We start from the raw sequence: 18,665 nt of genomic DNA on the forward strand, positions 1-18,665 counted from the left end.
TCTGTCTCTCATTAAGCATAAATAGTTCTGCCATTTTTTAGCACAAACTTTAACAAATATTTCACTTTCGGAACTGAGCATATTTAAAGTGAAAGTTGAAATTTATGAGCAAGTGAAAACAAAGGATGGAATGGAGATTGTTTTGTAACCCTAACTATGCAGTACAGTTTTGATTGTGACAATTTTTTGAGAGGTATGATTGTTAATATTTATTAATTTATGATTGGAAGATTAAATAATTTTTAATTTTAAAAATTTGTGAAACCCAGAGCATTCTAATGATAGTCATAGTACCTATGTCCCTTTTGTGGACCTTGGCCCATAACCCCAAATGTGAAGGGCAGCTCTCATGCACTCCGATGTACGCTCATATTAAAATTCAGAACTTGGACTTAAACTTTGAGTACTCAGAGTAAAATTCATACCCACTCAGGAACGAACTGAAATTGCATATTCTTGATCATTCATATGCCAGGATATTAATGGTTGATTACAGTTTCCACTGGAGGTGTGCAGTGGAACATTTAAAAAATAAAAATAAAGAAGACTTTCATATTACAAAGCTGTTGAAAACCGATATATTTCATGTATACTGGATTTTGAAATAAACACGTCTCACTGCAATAGCAAAAATATTTAGAAACATTGATTGATTCTTTGGGAGCCGGCAAGCTAGAAATTCAGCCACAACACTTCTATATGTGCATTACTGTCCTGACATTTTTGATATCTGAACACTTTGTATATGTAAAAATACTGCTTAATTATTTCATTCATATCTGATTCTGTCCCTTTCCCCAGTGTATGAAGCAAGCACACAAACAACTGCATGCACTAGTGTTTAAAATATGCAAGGAATTGAATTTAAAAAAATACCATTCAATATTTGACAAAACTGAAAACTCTGATGTTAAGTATTATTCACAAACTGTTCTTGGTCCTGAGGGTTGTAACTATGGCATTACATGCAATTACTTGTTGTGTTTGCAAGTCCCCAGTGGCAATAATTATTCTACCTGTTGACATACTGTTTCTCCTGCTCTATTGTTAATGTAGGCAATTGATTTGCACATGGGTGTAATTACCATCAGTGATGGTGTCGGAGATGAGCTTCCCCACCAGGGTCCTGTCAATCACCACTTTCTCCAGCTGTGGCCCAGAAATGCTTAGGGACACCAGAACACCTGAAGGAAAGAGGAGCTAAATCCAAGAAGCCAGAAAATAAGATGTCAGGAAACAATAATCAAGAAACTGGAATGCTCCAAAGTACATATTAACATCTCTCTCCATTATACAGGAATCTAATACACAAAATTACATGAAGGCTTTTCTCTTGGCCAACAAAATATAGTCTCTGCAGTGTAAAAGCTTTATCGGAGAAAAAGAGAAATAGAATAAGCACCGTGTCTATAAATTCCATGTGTACAATAACTACTTTCGCTGATTGCTTCAAAACTATGGGCCCAAAATCTCCATATGTTGCAGGGATCACACTGAATTCAGCTGTTGAAAATTGTGATTGAAAACCTGCCCTGTCTGAATGAAGAGGCCAGTCTAATCAGCAAGTGTATTTTTTAAGGACCAAAGCCACACTGGGTTTTTTTCCCCTCTGCATTTCATTCCTCAGAGAAGTATCAGGGGGTAGCTGAGTCAGTCTGTATCTTCAAAAACAACAAAAAGTCCTGTGGCACCTTATAGACAGATATTTTGGAGCATAAACTTTCATGGGCAAAGACCCACTTCGTCAGATGCGTGTGGGGGCGGAGTTCAGAGGAGGGGTTAAAGAGGGAGTCTCAGTTAAAAGGAGGACTAGAGTTCACAAGGTCTGTTCAGTCACAGAGGATGTGGCCCATTATCAGTAGTTAATGTGGAGTTGTGAACATCAAGAGACATCAGGAACGGTAACATACAAAAACCCATAGGAGAACACTTCAATCTCCCTGGACACTCAATATCAGATTTAAAAGTAGCAGTCCTACAACAAAAACAATTAAAAAATAAACTCCAAAGAGAAACTGAAGAGCTGCAATTCATTTGCAAATTTGACACCATCAACCAAGGATTGAACAGAGACTGTGAGTGGTTGGCCCATTACAAAAGCAGGTTCTCTGCTCTTGATGTTCGCATCTCCACATTAACTATTGATAATGGGCCACATCCTCCCTGACTGATCTGACTTGATTTCTCCTTTCTGGATGTTCACAATCAGGTCCCAAGGGTGTTGGACTAGAGAGCTTCAACCTGTACTGCAGATTGAGTCAAACAGTGAATAGCAATCCTTTCTGATGCTATAGCTTGGCATGGGGGTGCTGGTTAGTGGGAGAAGCAAGTGAAGCTTTGTTTTTGATTTATTAAACCATAAAAAGGTCATAAGAGTTTGAATTAAATCCACCATTGCAAAGTAATACAGAATAAAGACTGAGACCTCTGCTTCACTGTCAACTGACACTACTGTGCCAGGATACTGCAGCAAAAGCAGCATATAAAATCATGATTAAGATTAAAAAAAACCAACAACATTATTTTCTGGAATACCCTGCTAAAAAGGGGCTGAGCGAAGGATAATTTGGGTCTCTTTATCCATATATAAATGAACTGGTTGCCAAAATTCACATTTTTTACAGCACCCTGTGAAAAAGCATTGATGAAAATCAGCAAGGTGGGTTTAATCCCCTCATCTTTGCTCAGTGCATCTACAAAGAGGATATGTACTTTCCCCCTCTCCAAATTTTCTTGGCACTAAGGGTGCGTCTATGCAGAGAGTCTACACACATTTTCCCTTACCTCGAAGGAATGGAGTAGTGCCCTACTTCAAAGTTTAACTTCAAAGTAGGCTGTGTGTAGTTGTACTTTGAAGTAAGCAACTTCAAAGTTATTTTTGTAGTGTAGACACACCTATGGGGTGCAAAGAGTGTAAGGTGTTAATATGACTCTGTCATATCTCTGTCAAACAGGAAACAGTTGTAACAGTTTTGGGGTCTGTTACACAGAACCTCAGCCCAGTGTCTAACATGGCAAATGCATCATCAAAAAGCTTTTTAATCTTTTATTAAAGACATAGAAAGAAGACAAAACAGTTAAAACCTTTGAAATGTAAACTATTAACAACATTTCTTGTGTCGTTTCCCTTGAACTGGAGAGTGTTTAGAAGGAAACTCTCCCTATCTGGACAATATTTGAGATAATATTAAAGATGGCACCAATTCTCCTTTTTGGAGAAAAGATAAGTTAGTTGAGATATGGTGGAGTGGCAGTTGGTGGCTTGTGTTTTTTGTTTTGCGGCTGTTTATAAAACCCAATCCTGGTTTCTTGAAGACAAAACAAACACACAAAGGGGAAAAGAAAAGTTTCTGTCTCTGGTGCTGTTTCTCACTTGCAGCCTTAGGCTGGAAAAACACAGACACAGCACACAGTCTTATTAATCACCCAAAGACAGGCAAACTTTCACAGGTTGAACCTGTCCAGTCAGGTTCTGAGGATACCAGTCCAGTCTGGTACCCTCAGAACCTCACTGGTGCCAAATGAGAGAATTTGCTGTATCATGGGAGGTCAATATTGTCTGGCACATTACCAACACTTCCACTGCTTACTGGGCTCTTGGAAGACATTTAGAGGTAAATTAAAGCTAAATAACAGCACCAAACACCGAGAACCAGGACCTGTGGCTGTAAACAAACTTCAGGGGACCATGGAAAACTTGGCTGCACCTATGATAAGTGGACATCCAGCTAACTAAAAGCATGCCAGATTATGGATGCTGCCAGATAAGAGAGATCCAGACTGGAGAAGTTCAACTTGTACTAACACTGGACTATTTAGTACCTTGCTTTTGGTTGGCTTTCTGGTCAGTGACTAACAAAATGTTGCAGAATAGAGTCTTGGCTGGTTATCCCAGAATCTTATTAGGCAGACAGCAAAAACAGGGGGACAGGAAAGAGAAAAAATAAGATAAGGAATGCAAAGGAGATCATTTGGGACTATGACAATGAAGGCCCAATGGTGTCAGAATGGATCCTGGGGTCCTATGAGATGGAAAGGGTGGCAGCCATAATTGGGAGGCTTGTTCATTCCTGTTCTCCCATCTTTCAACCAGCCAGTATCCATACCCATTAATTCTCCCTTCCAAATATCTTCCCGAGGATACCCAAAGGCAGTGATGAATGAAAAATAGCCCATCCCTCATTATTTTGTTCACCAGTTAGAACTAATTTTCAGTTCTGGTTCACTGATTTCCAGCCCCATGCTTTTCATGTTTATGGTCTCAAAATGGTCCCTACGTTAGACCAGAAAGCCTTTTTGTTCAAACTACTTCTGTTCATAAGTCTCTCTTTTTTTGCACCATACCCCTTAAACATTTATTGTTACGGATTACTCTGACACACTATAAACATTTACCTACTTGCCCACTGTTAGGCTCACAACAACCCTCTGATTTAACCCACCCCTCTGAACTCACTTAAAAGCCTGGTACAGAAGATTAGAGGGATACAGAGATGCCCTGCCCCACTGGTAATAAAGTTAATAATGTAAATTTGCTGCTTAAATTTAGCCCTGTGTCTGTCTTCATTCCACCATGTTCCCCCATCAATTTTCTGGAATCTGCTCTGCCAGCATCGATTCCTGGACCGCATGGTGCTTTGGCCCTACTCTTTATGCCACTATTATGCCAATCTGAAGCCTGCTAAGATTTCCTCTACATCAGAGGGATCTTCAGCTGTTGCATTACGGCAATTTAAAGTCCACTTTGCATTACTGGAGTAGTACCAAGAAGGACTTCCAGGGGCTAAGGGTCCCCGAATGTATTTATATTTCTAATTCAAATATTTATATTTTTTTGGATCCTATATTTTAAAATTTAATGCCAGGTAAATCCTTGATTTTCAAAGAGATGTTATTGCAATAACTCACGTCTATTCTCTGTCACAAGTGTGAAACAAACATTGATGTACAGCATGCTTTTAGATGGAATACCAGGCAAACCTTCCCCTTGCAGTGAGATTTATTAAACGGTATAATAGTTTCCAGAGGAAGCAGCAGGAGCACCACTATTTTAGACTCTTACAAATGAACTGCAAAATCAGAAGGAAATACATAGTTGGGAGCAAACCTGAACTGATAGTGGCATGGATTAGATGACCTGAGAATTTGTCCATTTCTAATTTATATGGACATAATATGTTGTCAGAGACAGAGATATTTTCACTTATGAATTTTCTTTCTGAGATAAGAAGTCCTCTGGCACCTTCTAGACTAACAGATATTTTCAAGCATAAGCTCAGATGACGAAGTGGGTCTTTGCACACAAAAGCATATGCTCCAAAATATCTGTTAGTCCATAAGGTGCCACAGGACTTGTTGTTTTTGAAGATACAGACTAACTCAGCTACCCCTCTGATACTTTTTGAGATATGTGTTTTCCACATTTTGACTGAAAGGGAAGAGAATGAATGACTTCCTTTGACTGTACAGTACAGGAGGCAATAGGGACACAGATTTGATTATCTATCTCTGCTGTCTTTTTTTTTCTCATCTCTGCCCCTAACATATACCTTTGCTAAATGGCAGTTATGCATATCTTAATGCATGAGTATTAATCTTATATAACCTGCACCCGTGAACAGACCATATAAACAAATGTACTATTTCCCTCTTTCCTTTATTAATATTTTTAACCAGAAATTCTCCAATCCATCACTTTTCTGTTAATTTATATAGGGTTTTAAAACTAATTGACATGACATTTTACATACAAAGCAAGCAGGCCTGCCCATGCAAAATGTACACTGAGAGCAGAAAATTAATAACCTCCTATCCAGACAAAAACTAGTATTTTGTTAGTCTGAAAGCACGTCAAGAGAGTCCCCAGTCATGAACGATGTCCTTTAAGGTTCTGTCCTTGTAAAAATGTTAGACACAGTTACACTCCTGTAGCTTTTATTAAAACTTTTCAAAACTTCAATTTATCCTTATGTTGCAGTTAGAGTAGATAAAATCACAATTTATTTCCAATTTGATAATGTGAGTCCAGGAAGGTCTGACTACAGTTAGTTATAACTGTCTAACAAATATAGCAGAGAAAGTAGAGGGAGGGAAAAATTGACCAAACCACAGAAACAAACCACCAGAACAAAAAGGAATACATTTACCATGAGACATTCTCCATAACCTTCTGAATTGTGCAAGTTCTCAAAAGCCAGGGATTATCTAGCAAGCAAAAACAAAAGCCTGCTATACGAGGGCAAAACAGCCCAAATCCTTCAGTTCTAAACTGCAGGGAGATTTGAGTAAGGGGTTGTATAAATAAATTCTCCACCACTTGTGCTCTACAAATTCCTGTGCTTGGGAGTCAGTCTGTCTTTTCATACTGGAAAAGTTCCTACGATCTTAGGGTATTAGAAATCACCCGTTCTCCAAATAGCGAGGTGGTGTGGTGCTCTGAATTTACATCAGAGACGAGGACAGTGGGATGAGCCAGGTGAATCAGATGTTCTTTTGGGTATCTTTCTCTATTTTACAGTGTAGGGGTATCTACCATGTCTCTCTAGGTAAGGGCAGGGAAGAATGCTTTGACTTTAACATAGCTGAAGTTAGACGTTAGTTGTATTTTGTCTTTTTTTCTTCTAATCATTTCTGACTTTTATGCCTCATTACTTATATTCACTTAAAAATCTGTTTCTGGATAGTTAAACTCACTTGTTTTATTGTTTTATTTAAACCAGTGTGTTTGAACTAAAGAGTTGGTGTAACAAGATTTTGGTGCAATAAGAGTTTGGTGTAACTATGAGCTTGTATTGCCCAGGTGAGATCAGGGTAGTACAAGAGGTACCTTTTTGGGGAAAAATCTGGCACTGAGAGTGTGCTGGGTTCATCCTGCAGTATAATTCAGATTGGTATAAGCCTGAGCTTGACTGGCAGGCTGCAAATACACAGACATAGCTGAGAGTGACTTACATGCCAGAAGCTATTGTGAGCAGTACAGGAGTGGAGGCAACAAGAGGAAAGCAGTATAAAGGGGATCCCAGATTAGAGGACTGAAGTGACACAGCTATTCACTGGATCAGTGGTGGCCAACCTGTGGCTCACTGCAGTTCTATATGTGGCTTACAAGACATTTTGTTTACCATTGCCCACATGCTTGGTTGCCAGATTCCGCTGGCTTCCATCACTGTAGTTTTTTTCCTACTGGCATGTAAAACAAGGGCCTGTGAAAAGAGATGCACGCTGACTGCACACAAATTTATTGGGAGAGCCATGCACTCCCTCTGCATCCAATCAAAGTGCTGCTACAGTTGAATTGGCACACCCTGCAAATTCTAGGTATGTGGGTGCAGTTAGCAAAACTGCCCATCTTGGTTATGACAGTCCTGTGGCCTGCTGATTCATGAGGCCTCTCATTCATTCCTCTCAGTAGCCTAGGTTGCCCATTGCTGCACTGGGGTATGCATACCTGGGGTATGTCACCAGGGGCTAGCCACCTGCTGCAGACAGGTACTTCGAAGGTTTTTCTGGAGGCTAGACTCATCTCATCCTCCACTCATTCACTAATACTCAAAATGGCCCTCTGGAATGCACAGATAAATATTGGCAGAACAAAGCCTGCTCAAGGAGAATTTAAGCCCCAAAATAACAAAGTATTTAAGCTCAAGTTTAACTTGAGGCATGTATTTCAATCCTCCTCTAGGCTATGTCTACACCACCAAGTAATCTCAAAATAACAGTAGTTATTTTGAAATAACTTATGCATTGTCAAAATGACACACATGCTATTCTGAAATAAATTCAAAATAGTGGGCGCCTTATTGCGATTGTGATAAATCTCATTCCCTGAGGAATAATGCCTATTTTGAAATAGGCCATAACAGGCTCCAATGGCACAATTTCAAAATAGCACTATGGACCAGAAATGCTATTTCAAAATGCATTTTGTGTTTGGTTGGGTTATTTTGAAATATCCATTTAGAAATCTCTTACTTTGAAATAAAGTTATAGTGTAGATATAGCCCTATTCAGCAAGGCACTTAAGTACACACTTAAGTTCCACTGAAGTCAAGTCATAAAGTCCAACCCAGACCAGGGAATGTGTAAAGAGGGGCCTGGAATTGCAAATCAATTCTCGTCAAGCAGGATCACAGGGTTTTCACCTACCTCTGCATTACAGGTTGCTTTTCTCCTCCACCCCATTTGTAATTACTCTGTCACTTTGCTCAGTACAGCTGAGGTTAGTGTTGTTAGATATTAATGTTTCACAACAATCAATGTATTTGTGAGTTTAGCCCTGGATCTCTACCAACGTGATGAACTAACTGCTGTGATTGAAAGCAAATAATTTAATATGATGGACAGTCCTTTTGCTACCAGCTGGCAAGAAGTACTAACTTCTCATATATTTTATTCACCTAGTATCTTCATTTCTGACATGACACCCTGGCATGTGTCACCATATATCTTGCTAAATCAGCTTACTTTGTACACATGCTCAACAGCTAATAGCACATGTCAGTACATATTGCTCTATATCCCAGCACATAATTAAGCTCTCAATTGGCAAATGACCATAACATTAAAAGCATTTATGTGCATATGCAAATTGCAACTTACATAAATCAAATACAAATGTAAAATTCCTATTATTAGCTGCCAATATTCACTTCTGCTACCTTGCATTCGAACAATAAAATATGTAAATACTGGCATGTGTTAATCCTACACTGAAATGTGCATATAAAAATCAAGAAGTTATGAACAAAATTATTCAGCTAGCGCTCATTAGTTTTGCAAATATACATTGTACACTAAAGCTGAATAAATGGCCTCATTTCACAGTACTGAATTCACATTTTTGTGGCAAAAGACTTCGAAGCATTCCAGAATGTTAGGGAATGATACCATAGGTGAAAAGTAGCTGCAGTTTATTAGCAGCAAATTCTAATTAAAGTATTAGTGAAATTAAGAGACTAACTTAAATTGTTATTCCTGACCAGAAAAGGAAGAAAGGAGCAATTTATTTATAAACAAGTTTACTATAAAGACTTATTCACTTTCTGTTCTGTCAAAGCACCTTTTATGGTCTATTTATTTTCTTCTTTTGACAACAACCAACAGAAGATTACAGGATTATTCTAGCAGCTCATCATAGGTCATCAAACTTTGGGTTTAGAACTACAGTACTAACATGGTACACTTTCACATGCTATAAGAACTACTAGGGACCAGGCTAAAGAAGAGAATTCAGTTTTTTAGGCCTCTACTAAGCTCTCTTAAATGGAATATCACTACAATCCTTTCAAAAAAGAGATCATAGTACCGTCTAGGTAATGTTTGCAAGAACTCACCCATTTTCTATTTGATACTAGAACTATTCTTTTTTATATATCTATATAGATATATATAGATATATATATATACACACACACACACATGCATACAGGACTGCAGTATAAATAACATAGCCAATAGATTTTTTAACAATGAAAAGTATGTAAATGTAAAACTTCTAGGGTCAGGTTTGTCAACAGCACTAAAACTGGGGGTGGGGGGGGCAGGGTGATTTCCATGGGGCAATTCAGGGGCTGGAGCACATGACCTATGAGGAGAGGCTGAGGTATTTGGGCTTATTTAGTTTGCAGAAGAGAAGACTGAGGGGTGATCTAAAAGCAGCCTTCAGCTTCCTGAAGGGGAGCTCTAAAAGGGATGGAGAGAAACTGTTTTCAGTAGTGACAGACAGCAGAACAAGGAGCAATGGTCTGAAGTTACAGAAGAAGAGGAGCAGGTTGGATATTAGGAAAAACTACTTCAACAGGAGGGTGGTGAAGCACTGAAATGCATTGCCTAGGGAGGTGGTGGAATCTCCTTCCCTAGAAGTTTTTAAGTCCCAGCTTGCCACAGTCATGGCTGGGATGACTTAGTTGGGGTTGATCCAGCTTGGGGCAGGCGCTGGACTCGACGACCTCTTGAGGTCCCATCCAGGTCTATGATTCTATGATACTTTTTAACAAGGGTATAGCTGGGTACTGTCCCCACCCCCAATTGCACACCTGGGGCAGGCATGGAGCAGCACCAGCAAGGGGTGCCCTTTGCGGAGGGGCAGGTGATAATGGGGTTCAGCTCCACTGCTGCAATGCATAGCCCCTACCACTGTTTCTCTGCCCATGTCCAAGGGTCACAGTTTGGGGGAAATGGCAACATTGCCCACCATCCCCAAAATGCGTCCATGTAAAAAAAGGTGGGCACAGCTCCCTGGTCTTTCCCCACCCCCGGTTCTGGTGCCAGTGGCTCTCCCCATTTCCACAGAAGTTCTGGTCCCTCCGATGTTTATGATATAGGAAAAAGTGATGAGAGTAGATTTTAGACACAAAATCAAAGTTTAAAAAATAGGATAGAACTAGGGCAACGCTACGGTTTAGTGGTAATTCTAGGCAAAGGAATGCAGCCGGATTCAATTTAGAGTTTTGAAGCCAGATGTTCAGAAGTGTGTGCATGCAAATGGCCATATAATTTGCATGCATTCTTGCTCTCTGTGTGTAACTGCAGTACTGTGCATGCAGTCATACTGTCACTTGCACACACAATTAACATGATTGCATATTTAATTTTAATAGCTGTATGTGTGCATTTGCATGAATATATCTGGCCCCTGACTTATTGTTTCCTGGGTTGGAAAGAGGCTGGAGACTCTGCAGAGGGAGCACATTGATGGACTAAAGGTTTTCTCAGACCAGTAAGTACCATAGCTTATGGACAGTAGGCCTGTACCTACTTCCACAGGCTGGGTCTACACTTACCCCCCACTTTGAAGAGGGCATGTTAAGCAGGGTGATGGGAGATTACTAATGAAGTGCTGCGGTGAATATGCAGCGCTTCATTAGTCTAATTCTCCCCTGCAGCAACTTTGAAGTTTCAAACTTCGAAGTGCCGGCATGCATGTAGCTGCAGGCTTCAAAGTGCCTGTGGCTACAGGCATGTCACCACTTCGAAGTTTGACACTTTGAAGTTGCCATGGGGGAGAATTAGTCTAATGAAGCACTGTATATTCACCGCAGCACTTCATTAGTAATCTCCCATCACCCTGCTTCATATGCCCGCTTCGAAGTTGGGGGCAAGTGTAAACAAGACCACAGAATCTCATACATATTACGCCAGTCTTTCATGTGATTGCCTTATTGAACTTGTACTGGCTTACATTCTTTTTCACTGCTTCCACCATACCAAAAGAGCAAAGGCCACAAACAGAGGCTATGATAGTGGCAGATCACCATGAGAAAGGAAATATGGTTCAGTCAGCAAAATGAAGGATTTGCACACAATGGGAAATTTAGAAAAATACATGCCTATTGATTTTTTGCAATATTTTAAGTTGTTATATTTTTATTGATGACATCTGCCAGCAGTCCATGATAAAAGCACTAAACGGCTGAGAATGTCATTAGGATACCAAATCTTTCAACATCCAGTCACCCATTAAAATCAAGCCAAGATCAGGAAGCAATTCAAGTTATTAACATTTGATGACTATTTGGTCAAGTAATTTACTTTTCACTATCCCTGAAGTTTGTTTGCTTTGCAAGTTTATGGAAACATATTCTTCTCTATTATAGGCAAAAGCTATTTTACCCAGAGTGGCATATAAATGGATTACATGACATAACTCAGATCATTTAAGTGACAGAAATAGATGCTGAAACAGTTAATTATACACTCACTTGAAGTTTATAAATAAACTGTTAAACTTTTTTTACTTTGCTATGTGATGCTTCTAAAAATATCATCAAATTATTGCTTCAAGTATGTTTTGAATTTACTCCATTCCACCTAATAAAATAAGTATTTTTATTTTTTATAATTCACTGATCCAAACACATGGCATTATACTGTAAGAGACCACAATGCTTTGCACATCTTGTACTGAGCAATTCATGAAGGGCAGGGGAAATCCTGTCACTTTCATCAGGTGCCACAGGGAAAACACGTAGTAACATGCTGTAGGATACTGTATGACCTGAAAAGAAATTGGGATAAGTAGGTGTTTTGCCAATTGTCCTACCTGAGAAGTACTCTCCCAAATTATTCATTTTCTTCTGTTTTATTTTCACTTGTTGAAGCACTACAGTTTACTATGAGGACAATGGAATGCAGGGTAACACAAAAGTTTTGACTGAATACAGTAGGGTCTCAACATTCGCCAGGGTTCCATGTTCAGAACCCTTGCTAATGCTGATTTTCACAAATACGGAGGGGGCGAGGGGGAAGGTGGCTCAGAGCCCTGGGGAAGCAGCAGCTGCTGGGGCTCCCCATCGGAGCCCCAGGAAGTGGCGGCCTCAAGCAGCCACTTGCAAATAATTGAATTTGCGAATATTAAGTTTGCGTATGTGGGGACCTTACTGAAGTCTCTGGATCTTCTAAATCATTACGGGAAAGTTCAAATCCAGTTGCTTTATTGTATAAAATTGCATTGAACTGTGATAATCGGAAATGCAAAATGTAAGAACTGGAGAAAGCCAAAGGAAATTGCTTAAGATAGAGAAGTAACTATTATTAATTCCTTTGTTTGTACCTTTAGCTAATTTTCAAGCAATATATCTCAAGAAAACTTATAGCCATAGACCAGATACTATCTACCTCCTTATATGACCCCTCCTGATGTAGTGTGAGAGCACACATTTAAAGCAGAAACAGCAGTCTCTCTCTCACACCCCACTCAACTTCCTACACACCTTGAATAGTGACAGAGAGATAGCTGTGTTAGTCTGTATTCTATTAAAACAAAAAAGCAGTCATGTAGCACTTTAAAAACTAACAAAGTAATTTACTAGGTGATGAGTTTTCATGGAACAGACCCACTTCTTCAGATCATAGCTTTACCAGAACAGACCTGTATGTGAAGAATTTTCCTCAGGAAAAAGTGAAGTCGGAGAAATGAGTTTTTCATAAGATGCTTGACAAATCTGGGATGGTGGTGGGTTTTCTGGGAAGAATTACATAATTCTGTCTGGAAGAACTCCCTGGCCAAGAGGCTCCAAAATTCAAGGAGCTAGTCCTTACAGCACAGGCTGCAGGAGGAGCACGCTGTTCAGAGGACAAGTGTTCCACTCTTGGAAGGAGTGAATGTTTAAAGGGACGGAGATGGAACAGGAAGGAAAAAGATATGGGGAGACTGAGTACAAAAAGAGAAACAACAAGAGAGCAAAGAGGTAATAAAGATATGAAAAAACATTTTTTTTGGTGTGTGTATAGGGACACAAAATCTGATCAGGACTCAGCTTCTCTGATCCACAAACTCTTTCCCTTCCCCCTCCATCTGCTTCCCCCCGACCCCCAAAAAAAAATCTGGGGCAATGACTAACTGCACAATTGATACTTCAAATTAGTTTTGGAAGACTAGCATTCACTGACAAGTTGTTCTCATTAAAGCAATTCTGGAAATTTCTTTAATATACAGGGAACTTGGGTAATTTAAATATATTTAACAAACAAGATCATACAAATTGGGGACTATTTCATTTTAAGCTTCATTGAAAAACCATTAAAACATTTTGCAAGAGCAAAAATTCAAAGTTTGTTTTTAAGAACTATATTAGTAACATCTTTAAAAAATTCAGCTTCAGTTTTAAACATGACACACCTTTCCCAGACACACTGAAGATACAGGGGTTGTACAGAAATGTTCAAAGTGATAAAACAGTAACCATATCTCCAGAGCAAGCTGCTGAATCAGGAATCAGGACGTTGGATAACACCTTCTACTATGCCATACTGTTCCCACTTACCCTTTGCGCTATGCTAGTGAGGATGTAAACAGATGTTTCCTTTCTACAGTACATAGATATTTAAGTACATATCAAGGACAGATGCACGTACGTAGCTTGCCACAATGCCCTATGATTTCATGTGTAATCTGTTTATCTAGGTTCACATGTAACTCGCATCACCACAGTATCCAAATTCGAAGTAAATGATTTGATACAGATGTGTAAAGGTTTGCTACATAAAATATATAATATAAAAATATTTTCCAGGCTTGTTTATAGATTTTAACACTTCTTTTGAATGTGTTGCTCTGATCCTGTAAGATGTTTACACTGGTGCTGGAACTAGGAGTGTTGGGCGTACAGCTAGCTTGAAGCTGTAACAATAAACACCCAATGCATGGGTTCCATCTTCAACATGGCCCACTGCAAAAATTGTTCCAGCACCCCTGAATGTTTTGTGCCTTTAAATCCCACTGCTTTTGTGGAAGCTGAAGGCACTCAGCGCCTCAAAAGATCAAGCCCTTACAGAGTAATTCTTGGTAGTAAAATGAACAGAGTTTGATTTTATCCTATTGTGCTTATAAACAAAATCTAAGTAATGAAATCCACCCCCTCAACTACACCACTAATGAGTTCCTATGCCAGTTAACATGATAACATGTCAGCATCAATCACCCAAGAGTCGTTCAGCTCCACTGACTGAACATTTCAATAGCATGTCAAAACATTTTACCTGACAGACATATTTATTCTTCCATTTGCTCAGCACACACTGACTGTTTTGCATCAGCTCCTGAAGAACAACAGAAAACAGAAAGAGTGGAGTTGGCTGTACACATTGTCACCAGTGGTTAAGGTGCTTCTGATTTTCAAGCATGAGAGATCAGCATGCCACGCAGACAAAGATGCAACTGTTTTGGACCAGCCCACAGGACAAAAGCACATTTATCATCACCAGCAGGGCTGATCCTTTACGAAAATTAAAGCTGTTGAAAGAGGCTTGAAAACCGGATTGCTTGTTGCCATACTTGAAACTTTCTGAAAGGTACCTCCAGGTCCTTGAGAGCATCTCGTAGTTTTTCTGGGCGTTTGTTTTTAAGTATCCAAGGATAATCTCGAGCTGGCAGATAAAAAAAAACAACATATAAACAGTCAAAAACTATATTTTAAGTTGGGCTTTTCTTTCTTTTCATGGTGGGGAAACAACAGCACATATAGGAATGATCTTAAACATAAATGATATACAGAAACTCACATATCGCTGGGAGGAAGTGGGTATGGTTTCTATTGTCAAGTGATATCCTTTTGAAAGGCTCTGTCATAGGGACAGTTAACATGAAATATCCTCACCTACCAGGATTTCACCATGGCAATCATGGATAAAGCTCTCAGGGCAGAATATCCTCCCCAGCTGCTCAGCATTTGCTATGGGAAAGTCTCCCAAACCCAATGTTTCTAGCTTACAGAGATGCAAGTTTTCAACTCCTGCCTGACTCATCTTAGATATTATTATGTTGAATGAACAAAAAGGGCAAAAATTCCAAAAGCAAGCACTAACTTGTGCCCACAAATTAGGTATTCACGGATGTCAACAGGTAATTGTGCACTGCACCACCTACTACTATCTGAGCCATTTAGGCATTTATTATTGAAAAATTTGTTCTAAGTATCTGCCAAAGGAAGCTAACAAAAAGAAAAGAGGTGGAAGGGAGGGCAGGAAGGAAGTTCAGGGTCAGAATAAATGCCTGCTTAGCTCACTTACATAGGAATCATGGATAGTTACAGTTCTCTGACAATCTTACTAACTTTATTCAGATGCTGAACTTTCAGCAGACAATTGAGAAACATTTGGCCTAAGATAATGACCCTGCAATATTTAGGAAGACAAATTTCCCTTTGGAGTTAATGGCAATAACTGAAAGACCAGGTTCTTATGGCTTATTAAAAGCAAGCATTTTATAAGAGAGCAATTTTCCTCCAAGAGTTCATAACGAAAAAATTAATTTAATTGAAACTGAAAAACCTCTTCTTTCCCCCAATCCCTTCTTTCGTTTTGTATTGGTGTAAATTATTTAAAGGAGGTTTGCTGACAAGTTTCAAGCTCTGAGCCATCACTTTATAAGCCAAATGAATTAACAGTCAATTTCAAACCCTCCTATTAAACCAATTTATAAAAGAAATGTTATAAAATCCTTCCTTATTGCACTGTTTTGTTTAAAAAAGGCACATGCACGTACAACTTCCCTTGCACTGGACCAAGTCAGTGTCAATGGAACTGTTAGGATAATTCTAATTAGGCATGTAAGATCGCCTTTTCAATAAGCCTCTGTGTAGCTACACATACTAATAGGGTTGCCAATTTTCTACTCACAAAAATGAACACCCTTATATCACCTCCTGCACCAGTCCTTCTCTCAGGCCCTGCCTGTACCCAACCCCTTTCTTTGAGGTCACACTCCTACTAATGACAGGTAACTGTTTTCCCTTTGCTTCCCCTCTTCCTCACTGCTATATAAACCCTGAATTTTATTTTTCTACTCCATTCATCTGAAAAAGTGGGTCTTACCTATGAAAGCTCATGATCTAATACATTTGCTAGTCTCTAAGGTGCCACAGGACTGCTTGCTATTTGTGAAGCTGCAGACTAACATGGCTGCATCTCTGAGGTGACATCCCCCGTCACTCACTACCCCACCCTCACTCACTCATTTGAACAGGGCGGGCTCAGAAGTTTGAGGTGTGGAGCAGATGAGGGCTCCAGCTGGGAAGTGCATGTGCTAGGGTGAGAGAGGGATGAAGGGTCTGGGGGCCCTGAGCTAGGAGGTAGAGCTCAGAGGTTCAGAGTATGGGAAGGGGCTTTGGACAGAGGTAGAGGGTTGGAAAGGAGTACAGGCTCTGGGCTGAGGGGGTGAGTGTCTGGGTGGAGCCAAAAATGTGGGCTTCAGGGTGTGTGAGAGGAATCAGAGTTGGGCACAGGGTGCAAGGGGGGAGAGGCCTGTATTGGGGGTACAGGCTCTATGGGGGGCTGAAGATAAGGGGTTTGGGATTCAGGAGGGTGCTCCAGGCTTGGACTGAGGGGTTCAGAGGGCAGGACAGGGAATCAGGAGTGGGGCAGGGTTTTGGGTGTCGGGGGAGCTCTGGGATGCACGCTCCATGTGGCCTTTACCTCAAACAGGTACTGGAAGCAGTAGCATGCCCCCACTTCCAGCTCCTGTGCAGAGGTGTGGCCAGCTGGTTCTGCAACCTCTTCCATCTGCGGGCACCACCCCCGCAACTCTTACTGGCTGAGTGTGTTCAATGCCATTGGGAGCTGCACAGCCAGAGCTTGGAGTGGGGTCAGCATGTGAAGTCCGCTGGCTGTCCCTACATGCAGGAGCTGGGGTGGGGACAAACTGCAGCTTCTGGGAGCTGCACAGAGCCACTGCAGGTAAGGAGCCTGACTTAGTCCTGCTGCACCACCAACAGGACTTCTCATGGCAACTTTTAAGCTGCAGACTTCAAAGTGCTGGCAAGCCGTGTAGCTGCGGGCACTCTGAAGTGCCCTTACTCCCCAAAATTTTGAGGAGTAAGTTTGGAAGTTTGCAACTTCGAAGTTGCTGTGGGGAGAATAAACTTAATGAAGCGCTGCATATTCATTGCAGCGCTTCATTAGTGTTCTCTGATCAGGCTGATTACCATGCCCCCTTCGAAGAAGGGGTCTAATGTAGACATAGCCTAAATGTGGTACAAGAAGGAGTAAATACGCAGTGGTTATAACCTTGTGGTGGAGAGAAGATTTTATTATTCAAACGATAAACTTCTAGCAGCACCATGATAGCGATGTGCTAGTATCATTAAAATGTCTTTAATAGGTAAGTAGGAATATAGAAAGAATCCCATGTAAATTTAAAAAAAAAAATCAAACAAATTATCAACCCAGATGATTATTAGCATGTTTCCTTTACACCTATTGGAATAAGTTTAATTTTGTAACAATTCATATTTCTATTATTTCATTTATTTAAGATATTTATTGATAATCTTGATAAAGAGAGTCCTGAATTATGTTTATTACTGTTTTTACCTGGCAAGAGAAATGAGAAGGAATTGTGACTACCTTTCTGAGCGATACAGAAAAGATATACAGTACTGCAATTATATGAGAAAGGTTTAGTTACACCTTGTAAATTATTCTGTGCTCTTTAGCTTCATAATATTCTGTCTCCTTTTATAGGCTATGTGCCCAAAGTTGAGTATGAAGAAAGATTATTTCAGTATTTTGCCAGGGCAGCAGTTAAACAAAATAATGCAGTCTTACAGTAACTAGTAACCTAAAAAACGCCCTTACATTCCACAAGCTGTTGCTTCTCTTCTAAGTAACCATGGTTCATTTGTGATACTAAAAAGAGAGGGGGAAAGAATGAAAAGATTAATGTTAACCCTCACCACTACTGTCAGCAAATATTAATACTTTAAAGAGAAGATTCAGACATTTTAATAAAACACAGAAATGCATGCAAAATTAAGCCAGGTCTGATTTTTTCACCTCGCAGTCAGATATCTTAAATTTGCAGTGAAAGAAAGGCTTATGCAGCACAACAGGTGGGCCAATATTACTGAGCCTCCAATCTCATCAGATAGTGAAGTGAGCTGCAACTGAATCCAGGAGGGAAGCTGAGTCAGTCTGTCATCAGAACCATGGAGACAGCATATTAACCACCAAGCTAAGTACGTAGGATGCCCACACAAGCCTCCACTTTAACCTGGCCTGAAACAGGAAGTAACTGTAGCTGAAAAGACCTTTTGGGCCATCATGAAACTTCTAGGATTAACAGGATTAATCAGATAAAGAAAATTGATCATTCACTCTGAAATGCCTATTTCAGATATCAGGTAAAGATCCAGGAAGCTAGCACAAGTGCATTCCTCTGTGTTTACAAT

At 40.0% G+C, this 18,665-nt stretch overlaps 1 protein-coding gene across 4 annotated transcripts in view; it reads right to left on the reverse strand.

Annotated features, from left to right (window-relative positions):
* WDPCP (WD repeat containing planar cell polarity effector) overlaps nt 1-18,665 on the reverse strand; it is a 235,631-nt gene that overhangs the window by 153,517 nt on the left and 63,449 nt on the right. For all 4 annotated transcript variants that reach the window (XM_074989391.1, XM_074989393.1, XM_074989390.1 and 1 more), the window contains exons 4-7: nt 18,073-18,123; nt 14,795-14,865; nt 14,479-14,538; nt 1,086-1,200 (exon numbers count right to left, since the gene is read on the reverse strand). In XM_074989391.1, coding sequence (XP_074845492.1) covers nt 1,086-1,200; nt 14,479-14,538; nt 14,795-14,865; nt 18,073-18,123 — 297 coding nt within the window. The remainder of the gene's footprint in view (nt 1-1,085; nt 1,201-14,478; nt 14,539-14,794; nt 14,866-18,072; nt 18,124-18,665) is intronic.

This window comes from Carettochelys insculpta, chromosome 3 (genome assembly GCF_033958435.1).
Source record: "Carettochelys insculpta isolate YL-2023 chromosome 3, ASM3395843v1, whole genome shotgun sequence".
Classification (NCBI taxonomy): Eukaryota; Metazoa; Chordata; order Testudines; family Carettochelyidae; genus Carettochelys; species Carettochelys insculpta.